Below are 18,267 nucleotides of genomic sequence, written 5' to 3' on the forward strand. Positions count from 1 at the left end.
CAGTTAAAAGTTTAAAAATGTAGCTGAGAGCAAAAGGAAATTCAGAAGGGAACAGATAAAAGGACACTGTTGTACTATTGTATTAAATTTAGTATGTATGTTTGAAAGTGTACACAAGAGATTTATTGTTTTATATACAAGCCTTATTTTTGTTCTTTTTTATATAAAACTCTCCATAATAATCAAAGTTGGAAAGTATATGATAATAAAATAATTTTTAAAAAAGAAACAGCTACATTGGAGGAAGATCAAAGACAAAAAGACAAATTTAAAGAGTCAGAGTGCTTCCCTGGATCCCTAAAAACTCAGTGGGAAGTACTGATATGAGCAGGAGGTATGCTGTCCAGTTACTGTGAGAAGGTAAAGAGTTATTAACTTTCCATCAACTGACCTGTAATGGGAAACAGAGACCTGCTGAGAAGTTCAAGAATGAGGTATTATCACGGTCATCCTCAGAGGCCCTTGGTGTAGAAGATGAAACTGTGGGACCTACTGAGGTGTGAAATACAGAAGGCTGGAGGCACTCTGGCTCTGAGAGACATGCAAGACTCAGAAAAGTCACCTAAATGCCAGTGTAATAATCCTCCAGATAAAGTGCTCAAGAGCTAGAACTCAACAAACACTTTAATCTGTGAGAAAAGAGGCAAAAATAGAAGGGGAACAGAACAAAGCTGGGTTGAGAAGGACCCATGATATTAGGGGTGGGTGACAGTGATAGCAGTAAGGATAGGCTATACATCTGTGTGTAATGGAGTATAGTGATGATGGAGATCCTCAGGATAAGAGAATGGCTCATGAAAAAGTGGGACTGATGGGGAAGAGCAAACCCCGATCTTCTCTTTCCCGGACATTTTACCTCCCAACACCCTCCTGCCCAGGGAAGTCTTAGGAACTGCACAGTTCCCTGGGGGAATACTAATGCAGTTGGGATCTTTTTTGACTACAGGTTTGGATATGAGTTGCTTCTATGTTCTTTACATTTAAACATTTTTTTTGCCCATGTTTTGAAGGTTTATGGACCTGGATGCTTGTAAGAGGGATGCTAATGGCTCTACTTGGTATAATATCAGACACTAGATTTCCCAGATTCTACCTGAGTGGAGACAACTAGAGTCCCCAAGTATTACCTTCATATCAGGTGAGAAACTCTGATACAACTGTTTAAGATCTGACTTTCCGTACACAAGAGCCCATTTCCTTGTCTAATTATGCCTTTAATGTCAAATATAATTTTTTGGCACTTGTTACCGCTCCAGTCATTTTTGGTAATATTTTGTGATCTCATTACATGTATTATACCTTTTAGAAATTGCTGTATTTTGTGATTCACTCCCTTATATCATCATAAGAAGAATTTTGGTGTCAGAAAAAAAAATGGGTTTTTGTATCAGGGAATAGCTTGGGAATCACTGAAAGTACCACAAAATTTCCCCAATGCAAACTCTGTTCTTTCTCTTCAATTCTGAGTCATTTGATTGGCCAACTGTGGTACCTATCTAAGATAGAGAGTCCCAAAAGTCTTAGTGAAGTTTTGAGCTTTCATAACTTCCAAAGTGTAAATGATACAAACTTACAAAAACAATATTTGCAAAGTTAATTACTTACATTTTAAATTATTAAACATCTCATGCTATTCCTCAATCTAGTTGCTTTTCGAACTTTGTAAAAACTGTCATTAGCTGTTTCTCAGTACAAGAAAGGATTGCATTTGTTATCATAATATAGATATGATAGATCCCTAGATAATATAAGGAATGAGGTTTTGATAAATCTACTACAGATTTGATATGATCCCACACCAAAAAAAAAACAAAAACAAAAAAACAACCCCAACAGATCAAGTGACTGAAGTCAAGGAAGAGAACCTCTTCTACTGATCCACTGGTCTGAGAAAATGTCATTTATAAACTGTTAAACCTGCAATATAATGACAGGGTACTTTGTCTGGTTAAAACTAAAACTTAATATTCAAAATTCACAAACAAAATAGGCATAAATTTAGATAATCAAAATTTCAAATCATGTTATTGTAAGACTGTAGCATATATACTTTTGAAATTAAGAAAGCTTAAAATTGCACTAAGACTTTTAGGATCCCCTGAATGTCTTAATGGAATAGCTCAAAGGTTTGACCATCCAATTGCATAGTATGCATTGTTTGCACAAGAAGTATTCTCCATATATTTACATTATAACAAACTTGGAATTCCAATAATTTGGAATTTGCTAATATAAACTGAAGTAAAAAGTTAAATTCAAATTATTTACATTGCATGTTGTATATATGTATAAATACTTAATTATCATATTTTTCTAATATGTGAGTCATAGGCTAAGATCAGGAATATTTTTTTTTTATTTAGCAGATACCCTCTTTGCCATGGCACACGTAAATAGTTTCAGGAATTATGAGATAGATAGTACACTCTTAAATTTGTGTGTGTGTGTGTGTGTGTGTGTGTGTGTGTGTGATATGAGTGTGGGCTCACTCTTCTTTGCACAATAACTTCCTTAGTTATAGTTTTTACTCTTTAAGAGAAAAAGCATAAAAATTCACTCAGTGGAAACATGTTTGACTTCTTAGAAGCCACAGCAAATGAAGTTTTGTATTTAAGATCTATTATTTTGTGACATTTACATATAAAAAAGAATGTACCATAAAAATATGGTAGTGATTCAACCCTGAATTTATAAAGAAAAGTACATGACTAGTGACTGAATACTTATTGAATTCTTTTTCAATAGAAAAATCTATGAATGCTAAGAAAGTATTTTATTAAAAAATGTGAGATTTTGGGGAAAGTGTTCCTCTTCTAATGTACATTGCTAGCATTACTTCCTGTGCATTTTAACTGAAATCCTCTTAGTATGCAAAGTAAATAGATTATGATATACTGAAGGATTAGGGCTCCCTGTCTAGTGTCAGCTTAATCCCTCATATAGACCGTCACTTGAACTGACAGAAATATGGCTTCAGTTCAGCAGAAGCGCTCTATAAGCTAAGTAATGCATTTCATTGTTTTGGGCAAAATAAATGGGATGTTTCTTGGATTGATTTCTGTATTGAAATTCCAAATTAAATACAAATCTTTCACAAACACTTTCCTCAGATTGTCATGAAAATGATATCTATTACATAGCCTAGATGGGGGAAACATTACTATTAAATGTTTGCTTTAATCTTACTTATTAATGTAATTAATTAATTAATGTTAACTTGCTGAATAAAGAGAAACATTTTTGTCTTTTGTCTTAAAAACATTTAAATGATTTTGTATTACCCTTTCCTAAGCAAGGAATGATATACTAACTGTTAACATTTAATAAAGTATTTCATTGAAAAGGAGTGATAATATTGTCAAAAAACTTCTCAATTGTGAATAAATGACTGATTAAAATATAAAGGCGTATTCTTTTTCATCAATATAATCTTTCAAAAGAAATACTTTAAATGTCCTATTTTGTGAAAATAATTCACTGACAAACAAGTGATGTCATTTTGGTCCTCTTTGAAAATGAAGACAACACTGTGAGAATACTATGATTTGGTTTCCAATACAAATTCTTCCCCCAAAGATAAAAATTACATACATACATATATGTGTATACATGTATATATAGTAAATACACTTTAGTAATAGTGGCAGGATAAGAAAATAAATGTTTTCTTTGAATAATTCAGGACAGAAGTACAGCATTGAATGAAGCAGATTACCACCATTGCTGTTCATTTAGCAATAGCAGTTAGAAGTGAAAGATTAAATCTGGGTTTCCAATGGAATGATGTTAAAGAGGCTCCACGTCTTTTTAAAAAGGAGAAAATAGTGGTTATTCAACTGAGATTATATTTCTAGATAACAAAAATGGAGAGCATTCTTGGAGAAATACTTCTGCTTTTGAAAGTCAGCTTTTTTGAGAAGGTATTTGAAGTCGAGATCTACTCCAATGAAATTGCTATAGAATGATTTTTAGATGTTTAAAGTAGCAAGTAATGTCTGCATCCAAATGAAGATTTTCTAAAAATGAACACATGAAGAACAGTATATATAGCGTTTCTTTAGTGAAATGTGTTGGGAGTAAAACATTATGCAAAAAATATTGTGATACTGTGTAGTTTTTTTTCTTTAAATGTTGAGACTTAAAGCAAAAATAGAGGAGGATGCATAAAAACACATTTCTGGAAGTGATGGAAGAGAAATGAATTATCTGGCACTTTACCAAGAAGAAAACTTTAGATCTAGTATTTCAGATATGCTCTCAATATTTCATTCTAGTAATTGGCATTCCAGTTAGAGCTAACTAGAAGCAACATGAAAGCTATTTAGGTCCTCAGTATTTTTAAGAGTAGTTGGAGAAGAGCCAAGAGAAGGTCATTCCTAGTAAGACATTTTGAGAGGGGGTAGATTGTACCATTGCTGAAGGAGAAGCCACAGGCATATTTATACCAAGGGCAGATAGATGACATTGAGTCTGCAGGACTGCGCTTGTGTGACTCCTCTCACCTTAGTGATAAAGTGGCCCCCTGGGCAACTCTTTGGGCTGTGGCTGAACAAGAACATCAATCAGGAGTTAACTCTTAGTCAATCAGGTCTGACTAATTGATGTCCTCATTCTTCCAACATGTTGTAAAACAAGGCATTCACCATACAATCAAAATCTCAAAGCAAATAATTTATATCCTCACCACTGCCAATATCTGGTTCTTTGACAATTTGGATCAATTTTTACCTGTGGAACTAAAGGATGAGTGATGCAGTAGTCACTTAAGAAAAAAAATTTGTCACCGGTCAAGTTTTATGTAGGTCATACAGAGATTACACCATACAATTGATGAACAGCATGATGTATTTAGTTTGTCCACAGTTAAAATAAATTTATTTGCTATTTTACATTTTATTTTTTGTATTAATATGATAGCATTTGCTTTATCCGATATGAGTTTCAACGGATTCTGTGGGTGACTAGATTAATATTCAGTATGGACCACTTAAAACACAATAATGTCCTTAGTGATAGCTACACTGACTGTCCACTGGCTTTTCCAGTGATATTTTCCACACACCTCATTGGTCCAGCATCCATGGGATTTAGAAGTAGCAGCTAACCAAGAAGTGAACAGCCATTTGATGAAGATATGATGAGGGATGTGGAGGAATGATGGCTGGTGATTAATATATGGGGGAAACCTACTGAAAATTGGGTCTGTATATATGCTATGCATGTTCTCATTTGGGTACATTTAAGAATAAAGTTACAAAGTCATCAAGTGAAAAGTTGTGTTTTCTTCATCACACCAAACCAAAATGAACCATTCTCAGAGAACCATCATCTCCGATTTCCTGAAACAAAAAGAGAAAAAAAAAAAATCACATTCTGGCAAATGGAATAATCTGATTGTTGATTTTACAGTAGTTAGATAACTAATAATTGAAAAGGATTATTTGGAATGTAAAGACCAATCTTAGTGGCAAATTTTAATTCACTGTCCTCTCTCTACTGTAAACTATCAAAGTATTTAGTATTATTCAACCCTTTTTAGTCTACATTATTTTATATTTATTTGCATATATATGTCTCCCTATATATGTATCCATGAAGGCATCTCTCTCTCTCTCTTTCTCTCTCTCTCTCTCTTTCTCTCTCTCTCTCTCTCTCTCTCTCTCTCTCTCTCTCTCTCTCTCTCTCTCTCTCTCTCTCTCTCTCTCTCTCTCTCTCTCTCTCTCTCTCTCTCTCTCTCTTTACCTATCTACCTAATCTTATTCCTGACATTCCCTTTGTGTACTGATGGTCAGCTTTGTGAGGGTAAGAAACAGATCTAGTTATTTCCATATGGTCTAACATAGTGACTTGGAAATTTCCAATAGATGTTTTTATCAATGTTTGTTGAAGTATAAGAAAATCAGAGTTAGAAAAGCCCAATTTTAGTTGAAATTTAAAAATCTATGTTATAGAGAAATTTACCACAAAGAAAAGGTAAAAAGTCACTATTAAAATAAAACTGTTGTTTCAATGATGAGAGCATCTCATGCTTGATTTTTGTGATTTATTTCATAAACTTTAGTGAATTAAAATTAATTTTTAATTGTGGAACATTGCCATGTCCCTTGAGGTAATATGATCTGGAATATCACAAAAGTAGGCTTGAAAGACCTATAAATACAAAGGTGTTTTGATGAAATATTTGGGCAGAAATTTGATATGGAGCTGCTAAGATAGATTCCTCATGATTTCCTGTCCTTGCTGGTTTATGACAAACTTCCTTCTTCATTCAACTTTTCCCCATTTCTTTCTCCTATGGAGGAGAGTCAGGCTCATTGACTGCATATTAATATAAAACCTTATTGAGTCACCATAAAGAGATAGGAAATCAGTTACATTGAAAGTGAAGGGGTTCAGTTGTTATTTGAGAAAGTAAACTACATACATGTGTTGGAGTTTCGAGATAGCCAGCAAAGAGTTAAAGTGGTAAAGGTGAAAGGCAAGAATGATTGCAACAGGGTTGAGCTACACAGTGGCATGTATGGCATAGGAATTAAGAACATTGATATTTCTTAAATTATAGGTTAATCTGAATTTAATTGAACTTTGTAAACTAGTCACCTCTAATTTGGGATATTTCCTAAGTTATCTCTTGACTTCTTCTGAGTGATTTCCAGAAAGTCATTGCCTTTGAACTACATACAAACAGCCACACCCCAAAGAAAATGTAGGCATGGAAAATAAGGGAAATGAAGGTAGGTGCGTGTGTATACTGCTTATACACAGAATAAAAAAAAAAAAAAAGCACCCTGGAAAAACAAGTAACAAGAAGAATGAGTAATTTAATACTGCCTGGGGCTCGTGTGTATGTGCTGGCAAGTTCAGTGGGGTTTGGGTAGCTTTCGATTTAATAAAAAAAGAAAGAAAGAAAGAAAAAGAAAAAGGAAAAAAAAAACCCAACAAACCACAAAAACCATTGTAAGTACTAACATTTTTTCAAAGCACTAACTTCATCTGTTGGTCTGTGAAAATGTTACTTTGTTTTTCGTTTTTGTTTTATTGCTTTATTATTCGAAAGTGTTACTTTGTATGTTAAAGTATATTTTGCATGATTTTACAACAGTTCTGAGAAGACGTAGATTCTATTAACTTTATTCTCATTGCCTTGTTGAATTATATCAGTGACAATAACTTAATTTGCCCAAGATTGATGAGAATAATTGTTTTTGGTTGCTCAAACTTTCCATATCCTTTGATTTTATGATTTAACCACTCTCTTCAATGGTTATAGCCTTTGCTATCAGACACACAAATCCCTCTCTGGACCCTATTTTTAAATAAATAGGGAGCATAGAAATATTCAAATATTCAAATGGATTGGAAGAAATCCCAAAAGGGGAATGGGGTTGATGACCATTTGAATGAGATGAGGATTAATTTTATCTTTAAAGATTCATGGAGGAGATTCTACAGTGTTTTACTGTATCCTGTTCCAGTATCTAAGCCTTTGGCTGTACCTTATTTCCCTCACAGGGATATTCTAAAGATTAATGAGATAATAGCAGTAGGAGCTTAGAGACTGCCAGATTTAGGTGGGACTTTAGAGATCACCTTGCCTAATCTCTCTATTTAAGAAGCCCAAAGAGGCAACTCTGAGTTGCGGAGCCAGGATGGGAAGCCACATTTTACCTGACTCCAAGCTGGATATTTTCACGTGGATGCCATCGGTACGCATTTCCAAATGTTGGGAGTATCTATGCTAGTATTTGAAAGTATTCTCAAAAAACTTGCCTTTTAAAGATGCTAAGAAAAATGAAATATATTTGAATATACAGGTATATGTGAGCCAGAATTAAGGAATTTGTGTTTGCATATATTTGTTTTGGCCATTGCTCATTTTATCTTTCTTGCCTACTTTGTAGGTGATTTTATTTAGAAAGTAGGAAGTTATGGCTGTGAGGGAGATTGATCTTCATTTAGTTAAGTGCTAAAAAGTGTGCTCACCTTTGATTGAAAGAGGCTGCATGTTAATTCCTGTAGTAATTTACAGAAGCAACAAAAGGGTTTTCCCCAATCCCTCATCTGGTTTCTACATTCATTTTAGTGCATTTTCTGAACCACACCCTTGTTGTGTTACGTAATGTTGGGTGATACCAGGTCACCCTTCCTTGTGATTTTTTGAAAGTGTACACTAACTGTCGTAAGCAAATTCTATAGACAAGTCAAGGTCTGCTTTTAATCTGAGTCTCAGAATTACTACTTAGTTAATGTTTAATAATTAACATTTGTCTACAATTTACAGCTAAAAAGTATTTTATATACATTATCCAATTCGATTTTCACAAGTGGCTCTGTGAAATATATAGAAGTAGTAGGAGTCTCAGTTGATAACTAGCCTTTCTAAACCTTAGTTTTCTAAAAAGAATTTGTCTAAAGTGAAACAACTAGTAATTGACCTAATTCAGACCTTGCAAGTTTTTAGTCTAATACTCTTTTTACTATTAATCATTTTAGATAATTCCTTTATTTCAAATGATTATCTCAACATCAATCAACTAGCATTTATTAAATGCTTACTATGTCCAAGAAGTTTACATTGTAATGGGCATTGTATTGTAATAGGTATCATAAATTAGATTTCCTCTTTTTGTGCTATGTATGGCTAGTTTTCCATTAAAAAATAAATATGGCTAATAGAGGATTTTGGTAATTGTATATTTACATGTTGTTTTATAGTTTACATAGTTTTCCTTACAACTGTGAAGTATTATTCACAGAATTTCAGTGTTGATAAAGACCTTAGGAGCCATTCGGTTCAATGCATACTTGAAAAAAATCTTATAAGTAAGCATCTGGACTTTCCTTGAAGGAGAATTCTATGGTAGCCAACATAGTTCCTGCCACTGTTGGTCAGTTCCAGTTATTAGGAAGTTTTTCTTAACTTCATGCCTAAATTGGCTGCTTCTACCTATTGCTTCTGGTTCTCCCCCCTCTCCACTCAAGCAGATCAATAGATTTCTTTTCCATTTGACAATCCCATTCCCTACTTTCACCTACTTTTCTAGGCTAAGTATCTCTGATTCTTTCAGTCAATCTTCATCTGGCATAAAACAGAGGCTTTTCACCGATGAGAAGGTAGGGCAGAAGTGGCACTGAATCAAGAGTCAGGAGACTGGGGTCTAAATCTTACCTCTGATCAGATAGATCATTGCACAAGTCTTCTATAAAATCATGAGCTCGGACTAAATTTTGCCTGAGGCTCCAGCTCTAGATCTCTGATCTCTGGCTATCTTGGCTTTCCTATTACCTTTCTCTGGATATCCTCCAGTTGAGGGCTCAGACTTGAGGCTCAGATGCAAAACACTCAGAAAGCAGTCCAAACCCGGTTAGGATGAAATTGGGAAATGTTTAACAAAATACAAAAAAAAAAAAAAAAATTACAACAGGCCTTAGTTAATGTTAACCTGTGGTTTTCTAAGTCAATATGCAGCCAAGTGGCACAGAGCGCTAGGACTGGAGTCAGAAAAAGTCATTTTCTTGGGTTCAGATTTGGCCTCAGATATGTATTAGCAATGTGACCCTGGCCAAATCACTTGACTCTGTTTGCCTCAGTTTCCTCATCTGTAAAATGAGCTGAAGAAGGAAATGGCATACTACTGTAGTGATCTTCCTCCCCCCCCCAAAAAAAAAATCCTAATGGGGTCATGAAGAGTCTGATAAGAGCAGACAACAATGAACAAAGTCAATTTGTAGCTGTTTCTACTTGAGTTTGACAACACCACTACTCTAGTTTAAGGTCTTTTCTAAACTTTAGTGACCAACATTGAACATCATATTCCAGATGTTGTCTCATATTCTTTCACTTTCTTATTTCTAGAAGAGATGTCTCTTTTCATGAGCCTAAGGTCACATGAGCTTTTCTGGTGGTCCTATCACACTACTGATAGTGGTACACACAAGGTACACTGACCTTGTAGCCTGCCTAAAGAGGAAAAAAAAACCCAAACCCACAAAACCCTGGATTAAAAACCACCACCACCACCACCAACAAAAAACCTTCTAATAATCTTCTCTTCCTTTCTTTTATGGGAAGATTCTTTTGGGGTCCAAGTACAAGATTCAAATTTTCATCCCTAGGTCTGGCAAGATCTTTTTGGATCCCGACTCCCAGGAGTAATCCTATTCCTCCCAGCTCCATGTCATCTGCAAAAATGATGACATTGCTATGATGAGCTATACCTTAATTCAAATCCCTGATACTTATGTGGAACAGCACAGCTCTCTGGAGATCCACCAGAGGCCTCTTTCCATATTTAAATTAGTTGTTAATGACTTCCTTTTGAGGCCAGTTCATCCAAACCCACCATGTTTGGATGAGGACAGTGAAAAAATATGTTGGAAAATGGGGTTCAGTAGTCTGAGATGGGAAGCCAGAGGCTTTTAGACTGCACAGGAAACCTTGTGTCTATACATCATGAATACTTTCTTCAAAAAGAAAGTCAGGAAGATCTGGACACTGTAAGCATCAAATAAAAATACAAAAATGAAAGTAATTATTTTAGATATTGATACAAATGTTAAATGGCACTAGGCTCAGCCCTTGTTGCCAGGTGTGGTGCATAAGACATCCTTGTTCAATTTTGGTTTGGATTAGGCAATGAGATTGTAACACATGGAAGGTAGTGTAGACTGGGGTATGAGGAAAAACCTCATGTAGAAGTGAACCTTTCACAAGGTCTCAGAGGTGGATGGAGGCTCAGAGATCCTCTCCTCTAATACATAGATGAACACAAATCTTCTACAATGTCTTCAATAACTGGTCATCCAACCCTGCCTTGAGGATCCCTAAAGTGATGGGAGCCCACTGCCTTGGAAGATACTGTATCCCACTTTGGGGGATGGCTCTAATTATCAGGAAATTGTTCTGTAGCACCTCCAGCCACTGCTCCTAGGTCTACTCTTTAGGACCATATAGAACAAATCTAATCTCTTTCATATGATGAACTGTTAAAAATTGGAAGGCAGTTTTCATATAGGCATGAAATCTCTCATCAAGACTAAAATTCATCAGTTTTTTTTTTCAATCAGTCTTTGTTAAGCCTTGTCAAATCTCTTTACTATACTGGCTATCTTCCTTTAGATACCTTCCAGTATAATATTTATTATTATTATTCAGTACTTTAGCCATATTTCAGAGGTAGTCTGATCAGGCTACAATAAAAAAGGACTATTCTTTCCTCTTGTTCTACATATGATCCCTTACTTGTATTGAGTTGATGAATACCCAGTTTTTGCTTTTGTTTTTTTTTTTCTTCTGATGAACAGCTATTTATTTAAACATCCATTCCTTACCTTGTACTTCTGAAATTGATTTTTTGAATCCAAGTGAGTCTCTAATTTTATCTCTGGGAAATGATATCTTCTACAATTTAATCTATGCTCTGATCAAAGTCTAGACTGGTGAGATGCTTTTTGAATTCTGGTTCATATTTGCTGTTATAGCTATCTTTGCAGTTCTAGTACAAACTTCAATGAATGTTCTGAAATTCAACAGGTATGAGAGTGATCAACATAAAAAAGGTAATGAATATGGTGGGGATTCTCAGAGCATATTTGTTTTTGTTTTTATTTTTGGCTGGGTGTGGGGAGGCAAGAACCGTCAAGTTTGTCTGGAGTTCATGGAATGGAGTGATGCCATGGATAATGTCCATCTGTTGTCTAAAATTTTTATCCACTCTTTAAGTAGTATTAGTGTTGGTGGTAGTTAGAATTACAGTTAGCTATATCTTTGATGAAATTATAGTTTTAAAATAATAGTATATTTAGATGTGCTTATTGGGAGCTTTTAACACATTAAAAGTAAATAATCCCAGGGTAAAGAGTAAACGTGATAACAGTGCCATCAGGCCTTTACCAAAATTGCTAATGTAAACAGAATCTGCCATTCTTTGGAAATTAGCTCATTGTGAAAATTAGAGAATGAAGAAATAACTCATATTATGTGATATGCAGATGTACTTTGGTGCACCCAAAGTGTCTAGAGCTTGATCTTCACATATGTCCCCAAAAGACTTTTAAATCATCTTTAATTTTTTTGGGGGAGCCTATAGTGGTGCTAGGCCTAAAGGGAGGAATAGGTTTAAATTAAGCAGTGATTGAAAATAGTATAAGATTAAGCCAGAACAAATTATCTTTACATAGTCATTCTTCTCTAAATCCTTCTAAATTATCCTTATTCTTTTAAATATTGCAGAGGAAAAAGCAGGAGGCTTGAAGTCAGAAAGACTCATCTTTCTGAATTCCAATCTGGCCTTAGACACTTACTAGCTATGTGACCCTGTGCAAGCCACTAAACCCTGTTTGCCTCAGTTGGTTCATCAGTCAAATGAATTGGAGAAGGAAATGGCAAACCACTACAGTATCTTTGCCAAGAAAACTCCAAAGTGACGGTCAGACATGACTGAAAGGGGTGAACGACATTCTTTTGGCAGACAGGTGGCATATTGAATAGAGTGCCTCAGACACCATCTAGCTGTGTGACTCTAGGCAAGCCACTTAACTTCTTTGCCTTGGTTTGTTCATCTATAAAATGAGGATAATAACAGCACATACCTCACCCGGTTATTGTGAAACTCAAATAAAATTTTATATATGTATACATATATACACACATATATGTGTACAAGATAATATTTAATATATCTTTGTAAACCTTAAAGCACTACATACATTATCATTCTTCTTCTTCTAAGAATTCTTACTAAGAAATAGAGTGATAGATCAGTGTAATAGGTTGGAAACACATGACCTAATAATCAATGGCTATACTAATCTACTGTTTGATGAATCCCCAAACTCTAGCTTCTGGGATAAGAACTCATTATTTCACAAAAATTGCTGGGAAAACTGAAAAATAATATTTGAAATTCAGCATAGACCTAGATCTCACACACCATAGCATTTGACAAGGCCAAAATAGATATATGATTTAGGCATAAAGGGCAATACCATAAGCAAATTAGGAGAGAAAAGAATAGTTTATCAGATCTTTAAAGAAAGAAAGAATTTATGGTCAAAGAAGAATCAGAGAACATTATGAAATGTAAAATGGATAATTTTGATTACATTAAATTAAAAAGTTTTTGCACAAAACAAATTCTGCAACAAAGATTTAGAAGGGAAGCAGAAAGATGGGGAAAAAATTTATAACCAGTGTTTTTGATAAAGAATTCATTTCTAAAATACATTAAAGAATGAAGTAAATTTATATCAATTCAAGGCATTTCCCAATTGATAAGCAGTCAAAGGAAATGAACAGACAATTTTCAGATGGAGAAATAAAAGCCATTTATAATCACATGAAAAAATGCTCTACATCACTACTGATTAGAGAAATGCAAATTAAAACAACTCTGAGGTACCACATTACATCTATCAGATTGGCAAAGATGATAGAAAAAGATAATGATAAGTGTTGGAGGAGATATGGGAAAATTGGAACATTAATGCATTGGTAGTAGAGTTGTGAAATGATACAACCATTCTGAGAGCAATTTGGAACTATGCCAAAAGGGCTATCAAACTGTGAATATCGTTAGATCCAGCAGTATCTTTACTGGTTCTGTATCCCATAGAGAGCATTAAAAAAGGGAAAAGAACACATATGTGCAAAAATGTTTGTAGCAGCTCTTTTTGTGGTGCAAAGCATTGGAAAATGAAAAGATGCCCATCATTTGGGAAGTGGCTGAATAAGTTATGGTATATGAAAATAATGGAATATTATTGTTCTATAAAAATGATGAACAAGCTGATTTTAGAAAGACCTGGAAAGATTTACACAAACTGATGCTGAGTGAAAGGAGCAGAACTAGGAAAACAAGGTACATAGCAACAGTACGATTGTGTGATGATCAACTATGATAGACTTGATTCTTCCTAGGAGTTCAGTGATCCAAGTCAATCCCAACATACTTGGAATGGAAAACACCATCTGCATCCAGAGAGAGAGAGAGCTATGGAGGCTTAATGTAAATCAACACTTGCTATGTTCATTTTTTTTTTTCCTCTTCTGTTTTTTCTCATGATTTTTCCCTTTTGTTCTGATTTTTCTCTCCTAACATGATTCATATGGAAATATGTTAAAAAATGAGTGTACATGTATAATCAAAAATGTTGTTTTACATGTAACTGGGGAAAATAAAAATAAAACAATATGTAGATAGGGAAGAGCCAGAAGAGTGTGTGTCTGTGTGTGTGTATGTGTGTGTGTGTGTGTGTGTGTGTATACACATGTGTGGAGAGAGAGAGAGAGAAAGAAGGAGAAGGGGGAAAGAAGAGGAAGGAAGAGGAGAAGGAGGAGAAGAAGGAAGACAAGGAGGAAGAGAAGGAAGACAAGGAGGAAGAGAAGGAAAACAAAGAAGAGGAAAGAAAAAAGAAGCAAAAACAGAAACAACAAGGAAGAAGAAGAAGAAGAACAAAGAAAGAAGAAAGAACAAGAAGGAGAAGGAGGCAGAAAGGGGAGAAGGAGGAGAAAGTTTGAGAGATTAAATTAAAATAGCTTTTGGGATAAAATCCCTCAGTTCTGGGATTAAACACTGCAACATAATTTAGATGATCTCATAGATAAATCATGTCTAATGTGTTATCATTAGGAGAGCAGCTAGATGGTCATATTTCACATAATACTGCCAATTTTTTGAGATTGATGTCACAGAAAGAAATCATGCCTTTCCACAAACTATATATATGTGTGTGTGTGTGTGTGTGTGTGTGTGTGTGTGTGTGTGTAGTCTGATCCAGGATACTGCTTTTTATATTCTTCTGTGCACAAGTTTACCTCTCTACAATTTCAAGATAATAATATTAAAATATAGTAACCTGGGTGGAATATAAAACATGCATTTTGTTTTTAATGTGAGCCTTAAATATTGTATAAATATTAAATAGAAAATGTGTTACCTGCTCTTTGTAGTCTTCTCCTAGTTCTCCTTTAAAAAGAAAAGATTATTGGAATTTAATTCTGTAACATTATATTGGAAATCAGTAAAAAAAAAACGACCATATAGAACTTTTAGATTATTAGCATAAATTTGATTTTCTTTACTGTAAAGCAGAATTTTTAAAAATAATTGCATTGTGAATAAATTGAAATACTGGACAGCTTTTGAGAAAATTATGTCCAAGACACAATATAACAGATGAAATTTTATCAACAACACATGACATTTGATGAATTTCTACTATGTAGATCCACATTGCTGTCTGTCATTGATCAGAATATCCATACATTATGCTTAACTTGATATTTTTATTTCTAAAATAGTGGTTTAAAATATTTAAAAAGTGATTTTAACAAACCCTGTAGGATAGGTGCTATTATAATCTGCACTTTACAGATGAGGAAACTAAGGTTAAGAGATCTGACCAATTTACCCAACATCACATGGCTAGTAAGTGTCTGGGATGAGATTTGAACTAAACATTTTGACTCCAAGTCCAGAGCTCTATCCAACTGCACCACTAGGCTGCACTATACTGTGGCTAACATTAATTAACGAATGGTAAATCTGGAGGTTGTACCTAACATTCACACATTTCTCAACTGAGTTTTTTTTTTTTTTTTTTGCTCAATGTTAATGTTAACTGGGTTTTTTAAAAAAGTTTTTATTGGGAGCTATTGGGAAATCACTTCTCAGTGCATGGATCCTGTCAATAGAATCAATTTTGCTTATGTTTACTATTATTTCCCAAACTAATTAATGAAGTTTCTTAAATTTTTAATATTTTTAAAGCATTATCTTGGAAAGAGAAATGTCAAGACCAAGAATCTTTGTCAATGGCTTTCTCAAGCCACAAAGGGGAGGAGGTTTCTGATCTCATCATTCAACTGACAGCACTTTCTCCAAAGTTACTAATGATTCTTAATTGCTCAATCTAATGGCTTTTTCTCAATCTTGAGCCTTCTTCACCTTTCTATAGTGTCTGACACTGTCAATTATCCTCTCCTTTATATATTTTGCACTGTCTGGGACTCTGCTCTCTCATAGTTCTTCTTCTACATGACTGGTTCTTCTCTGTCTTCTTTGCTAAATCTTCCTCCATGTCATGTCTATCAACTGTGTCCCATATGGATCTGTCCTGATTCCTCTTCTCCCTCTGTAGGAGTTCATGGGGCAATCTAATCATCATTTTAATTGTTTCAAAGGTTATCTGCTTGTCCAGTCTTAACTTCTCTTTTAACCTCTGGTTTCATATCCTCAACTGTCCTTTAAACAACTTGAACTGGACGTCCTTTATACATCTTAAACGAAACATATCCCATATGGAACTTGTTATCTTTACCCCCAATTCTCCCTTCTTCTTACATTCCCATAATTGTCAAGGGTACTACCATATTCCCAGGCATCCAGGCTTCCAATCTAGATGCCGGAAATATAGTTGATACTTAATAAATGCTAAATGACTGATGCCCAACTACATCTCTATCTTGTCTACTTATGCTGCTATTCACTCTCTTGTATGTATTGTTCCAAAATGGTTAGAACCATACTTCTTTTCTATTTATTCATTCAATAAATGTTTGCTAAGTATATATTCTGTGCAAATTACTGATCTATGTGTTAGGGGAGATATAGTGATTAAGATGACAATATCTCAGCCCTAGGAGAGAAAACACACAGACTACTAAAATATAAAACACTTTAGATGCATGGCTATAAGGAATCATGGAGAATAGAGCGTTGGGCCTGAAGTCAAGGAGATCTAAATCCAGACGCTTACTAGCTGACTATGTAATCCTGGGCAAATCACAATCTCACTTTGCCTCAGTTTTCTCATCTATAAAATGGGGCTAATAATAGTACTTCTCTCCCAGAGTTGTTGTGATAAGTATTGGATCACACAGTAAGTGCTATATAAATGTTGTTATTGTTATTGTTATTTCCATTAAAACCCCATTACTAATTTTAGTAAGTTTTATACTAAAATTAGTAAATAATCTGCACAGCAGAAGGTCTAGAAGCTCCCACAAAATCAGTGAAGTTTTGAATACAGTTTTTGTTAAGACCAACTTAGCTAAATTCAGAGAAGCTTATCACCAATGTTGGTCTCTAGGTGATGAATTAAAAAAATTTTTTTGACCATAGCAAATCATAAACAATAGAAAGATTGTGATCTGAATTAAGAACTTACCACAGATTTCTTTTGAAGTACTAGACTATGATAAAGAGAAGTTTACGAGATGACTCTCATTTTTGTTTCTTCTTAGCTCTAGACTCATGTTAATTCCTGCCCACTGGATATCTTAGAATGTTCTACTTGTATCACAAATTTAATATGTTTAAAACTGAATTATGAACCCTTACCCAAAGGCTGCTCCTCTTTTCTACTTTCCTTTTTAGATCAGTGGCTTAACCATTTACCCAAACTTGAATTCTTCAATTTCATTTTCTCCTTCCTTCTATTCTTCCCTACCCCCTATTTAATCAGCTGCCAACTCATACTGATGTCAATAGAAATTTCACTAGAGTTAATTTTCTTTTACTCCTTTGTATGGAAAGTTCCTTTATAATATCTATTTTCTTTTAAATTATATATTTTGATCATGACAATGACTATCCTTACCTTCTGAATTCCAGGATAAAGTGTTTTCCATCAGGGGCTCAGTGTAGGTGTCTTTTTCAAATTTACTCTCTGTGTCAAGTGCTGGTCTGTTATATTTAGATCTTATGGCAGAAGAAAAGCAAAAATATGTTGATGAGAAAACATTTTTTAACTCTTCTTAAGTATTGAACAAGACAACAATACTTTTCAAACCATTGAAGTATATATTTATATAATGTTTTCTTTTCTTCATGAAAGATCTTCCCAAGGTTGATATTTTTCCCATTCAAAATATGGTATGAAATTCTTGATCTTCAGCTCATTAAGACTTTCTTTTTTTTTTTTGGCTAAGCAATTGGGTTTAAGTCACTTGCCCAGAGTCACATAGCTAGTAAGTATTAAGTGTCTGAGGTCAAATTCAATCAGGTCAAATTCAGGGTTGGTGCTCTATCTATTGTGTCATCTAGCTGCCCCTCTCATTAAGACTTTTATTTAACTGAGCATTCTGGATATCAACTAGATTAATTTATATAATGGAATATTTTACACAGAATTGGTTCTTGGCAATAGTCCTCAGTCAGATAGCTGAGAAACAAGAAAACAACATGGATTACTAGCTTTTTCCACAGTTAATATGGACAATACAAGTATGTATTTTATCTTGTTCTTTTACTAAAATATAGACTA

At 34.3% G+C, this 18,267-nt stretch overlaps 1 protein-coding gene across 6 annotated transcripts in view; it reads right to left on the reverse strand.

The window, feature by feature from the left end:
* Positions 1-3,255: 3,255 nt before the first annotated feature.
* WDPCP (WD repeat containing planar cell polarity effector) overlaps positions 3,256-18,267 on the reverse strand; it is a 363,046-nt gene continuing 348,034 nt past the window's right edge. For 5 of the 6 annotated variants that reach the window (XM_023494917.2, XM_031950549.1, XM_031950553.1 and 2 more), the window contains 3 exons: positions 17,602-17,702; positions 14,938-14,966; positions 3,257-5,339 (listed from right to left, as the gene is read on the reverse strand). In XM_023494917.2, coding sequence (XP_023350685.1) covers positions 5,289-5,339; positions 14,938-14,966; positions 17,602-17,702 — 181 coding nt within the window. In that variant the 3' untranslated portion in view covers positions 3,257-5,288. Of the gene's footprint in view, positions 5,340-14,937; positions 14,967-17,601; positions 17,703-18,267 lie in introns of all 6 variants that reach the window. The other variant, XM_031950554.1, reaches the window with a different exon arrangement.

This window comes from Sarcophilus harrisii, chromosome 2 (assembly GCF_902635505.1).
Source record: "Sarcophilus harrisii chromosome 2, mSarHar1.11, whole genome shotgun sequence".
Taxonomy (NCBI): domain Eukaryota; kingdom Metazoa; phylum Chordata; class Mammalia; order Dasyuromorphia; family Dasyuridae; genus Sarcophilus; species Sarcophilus harrisii.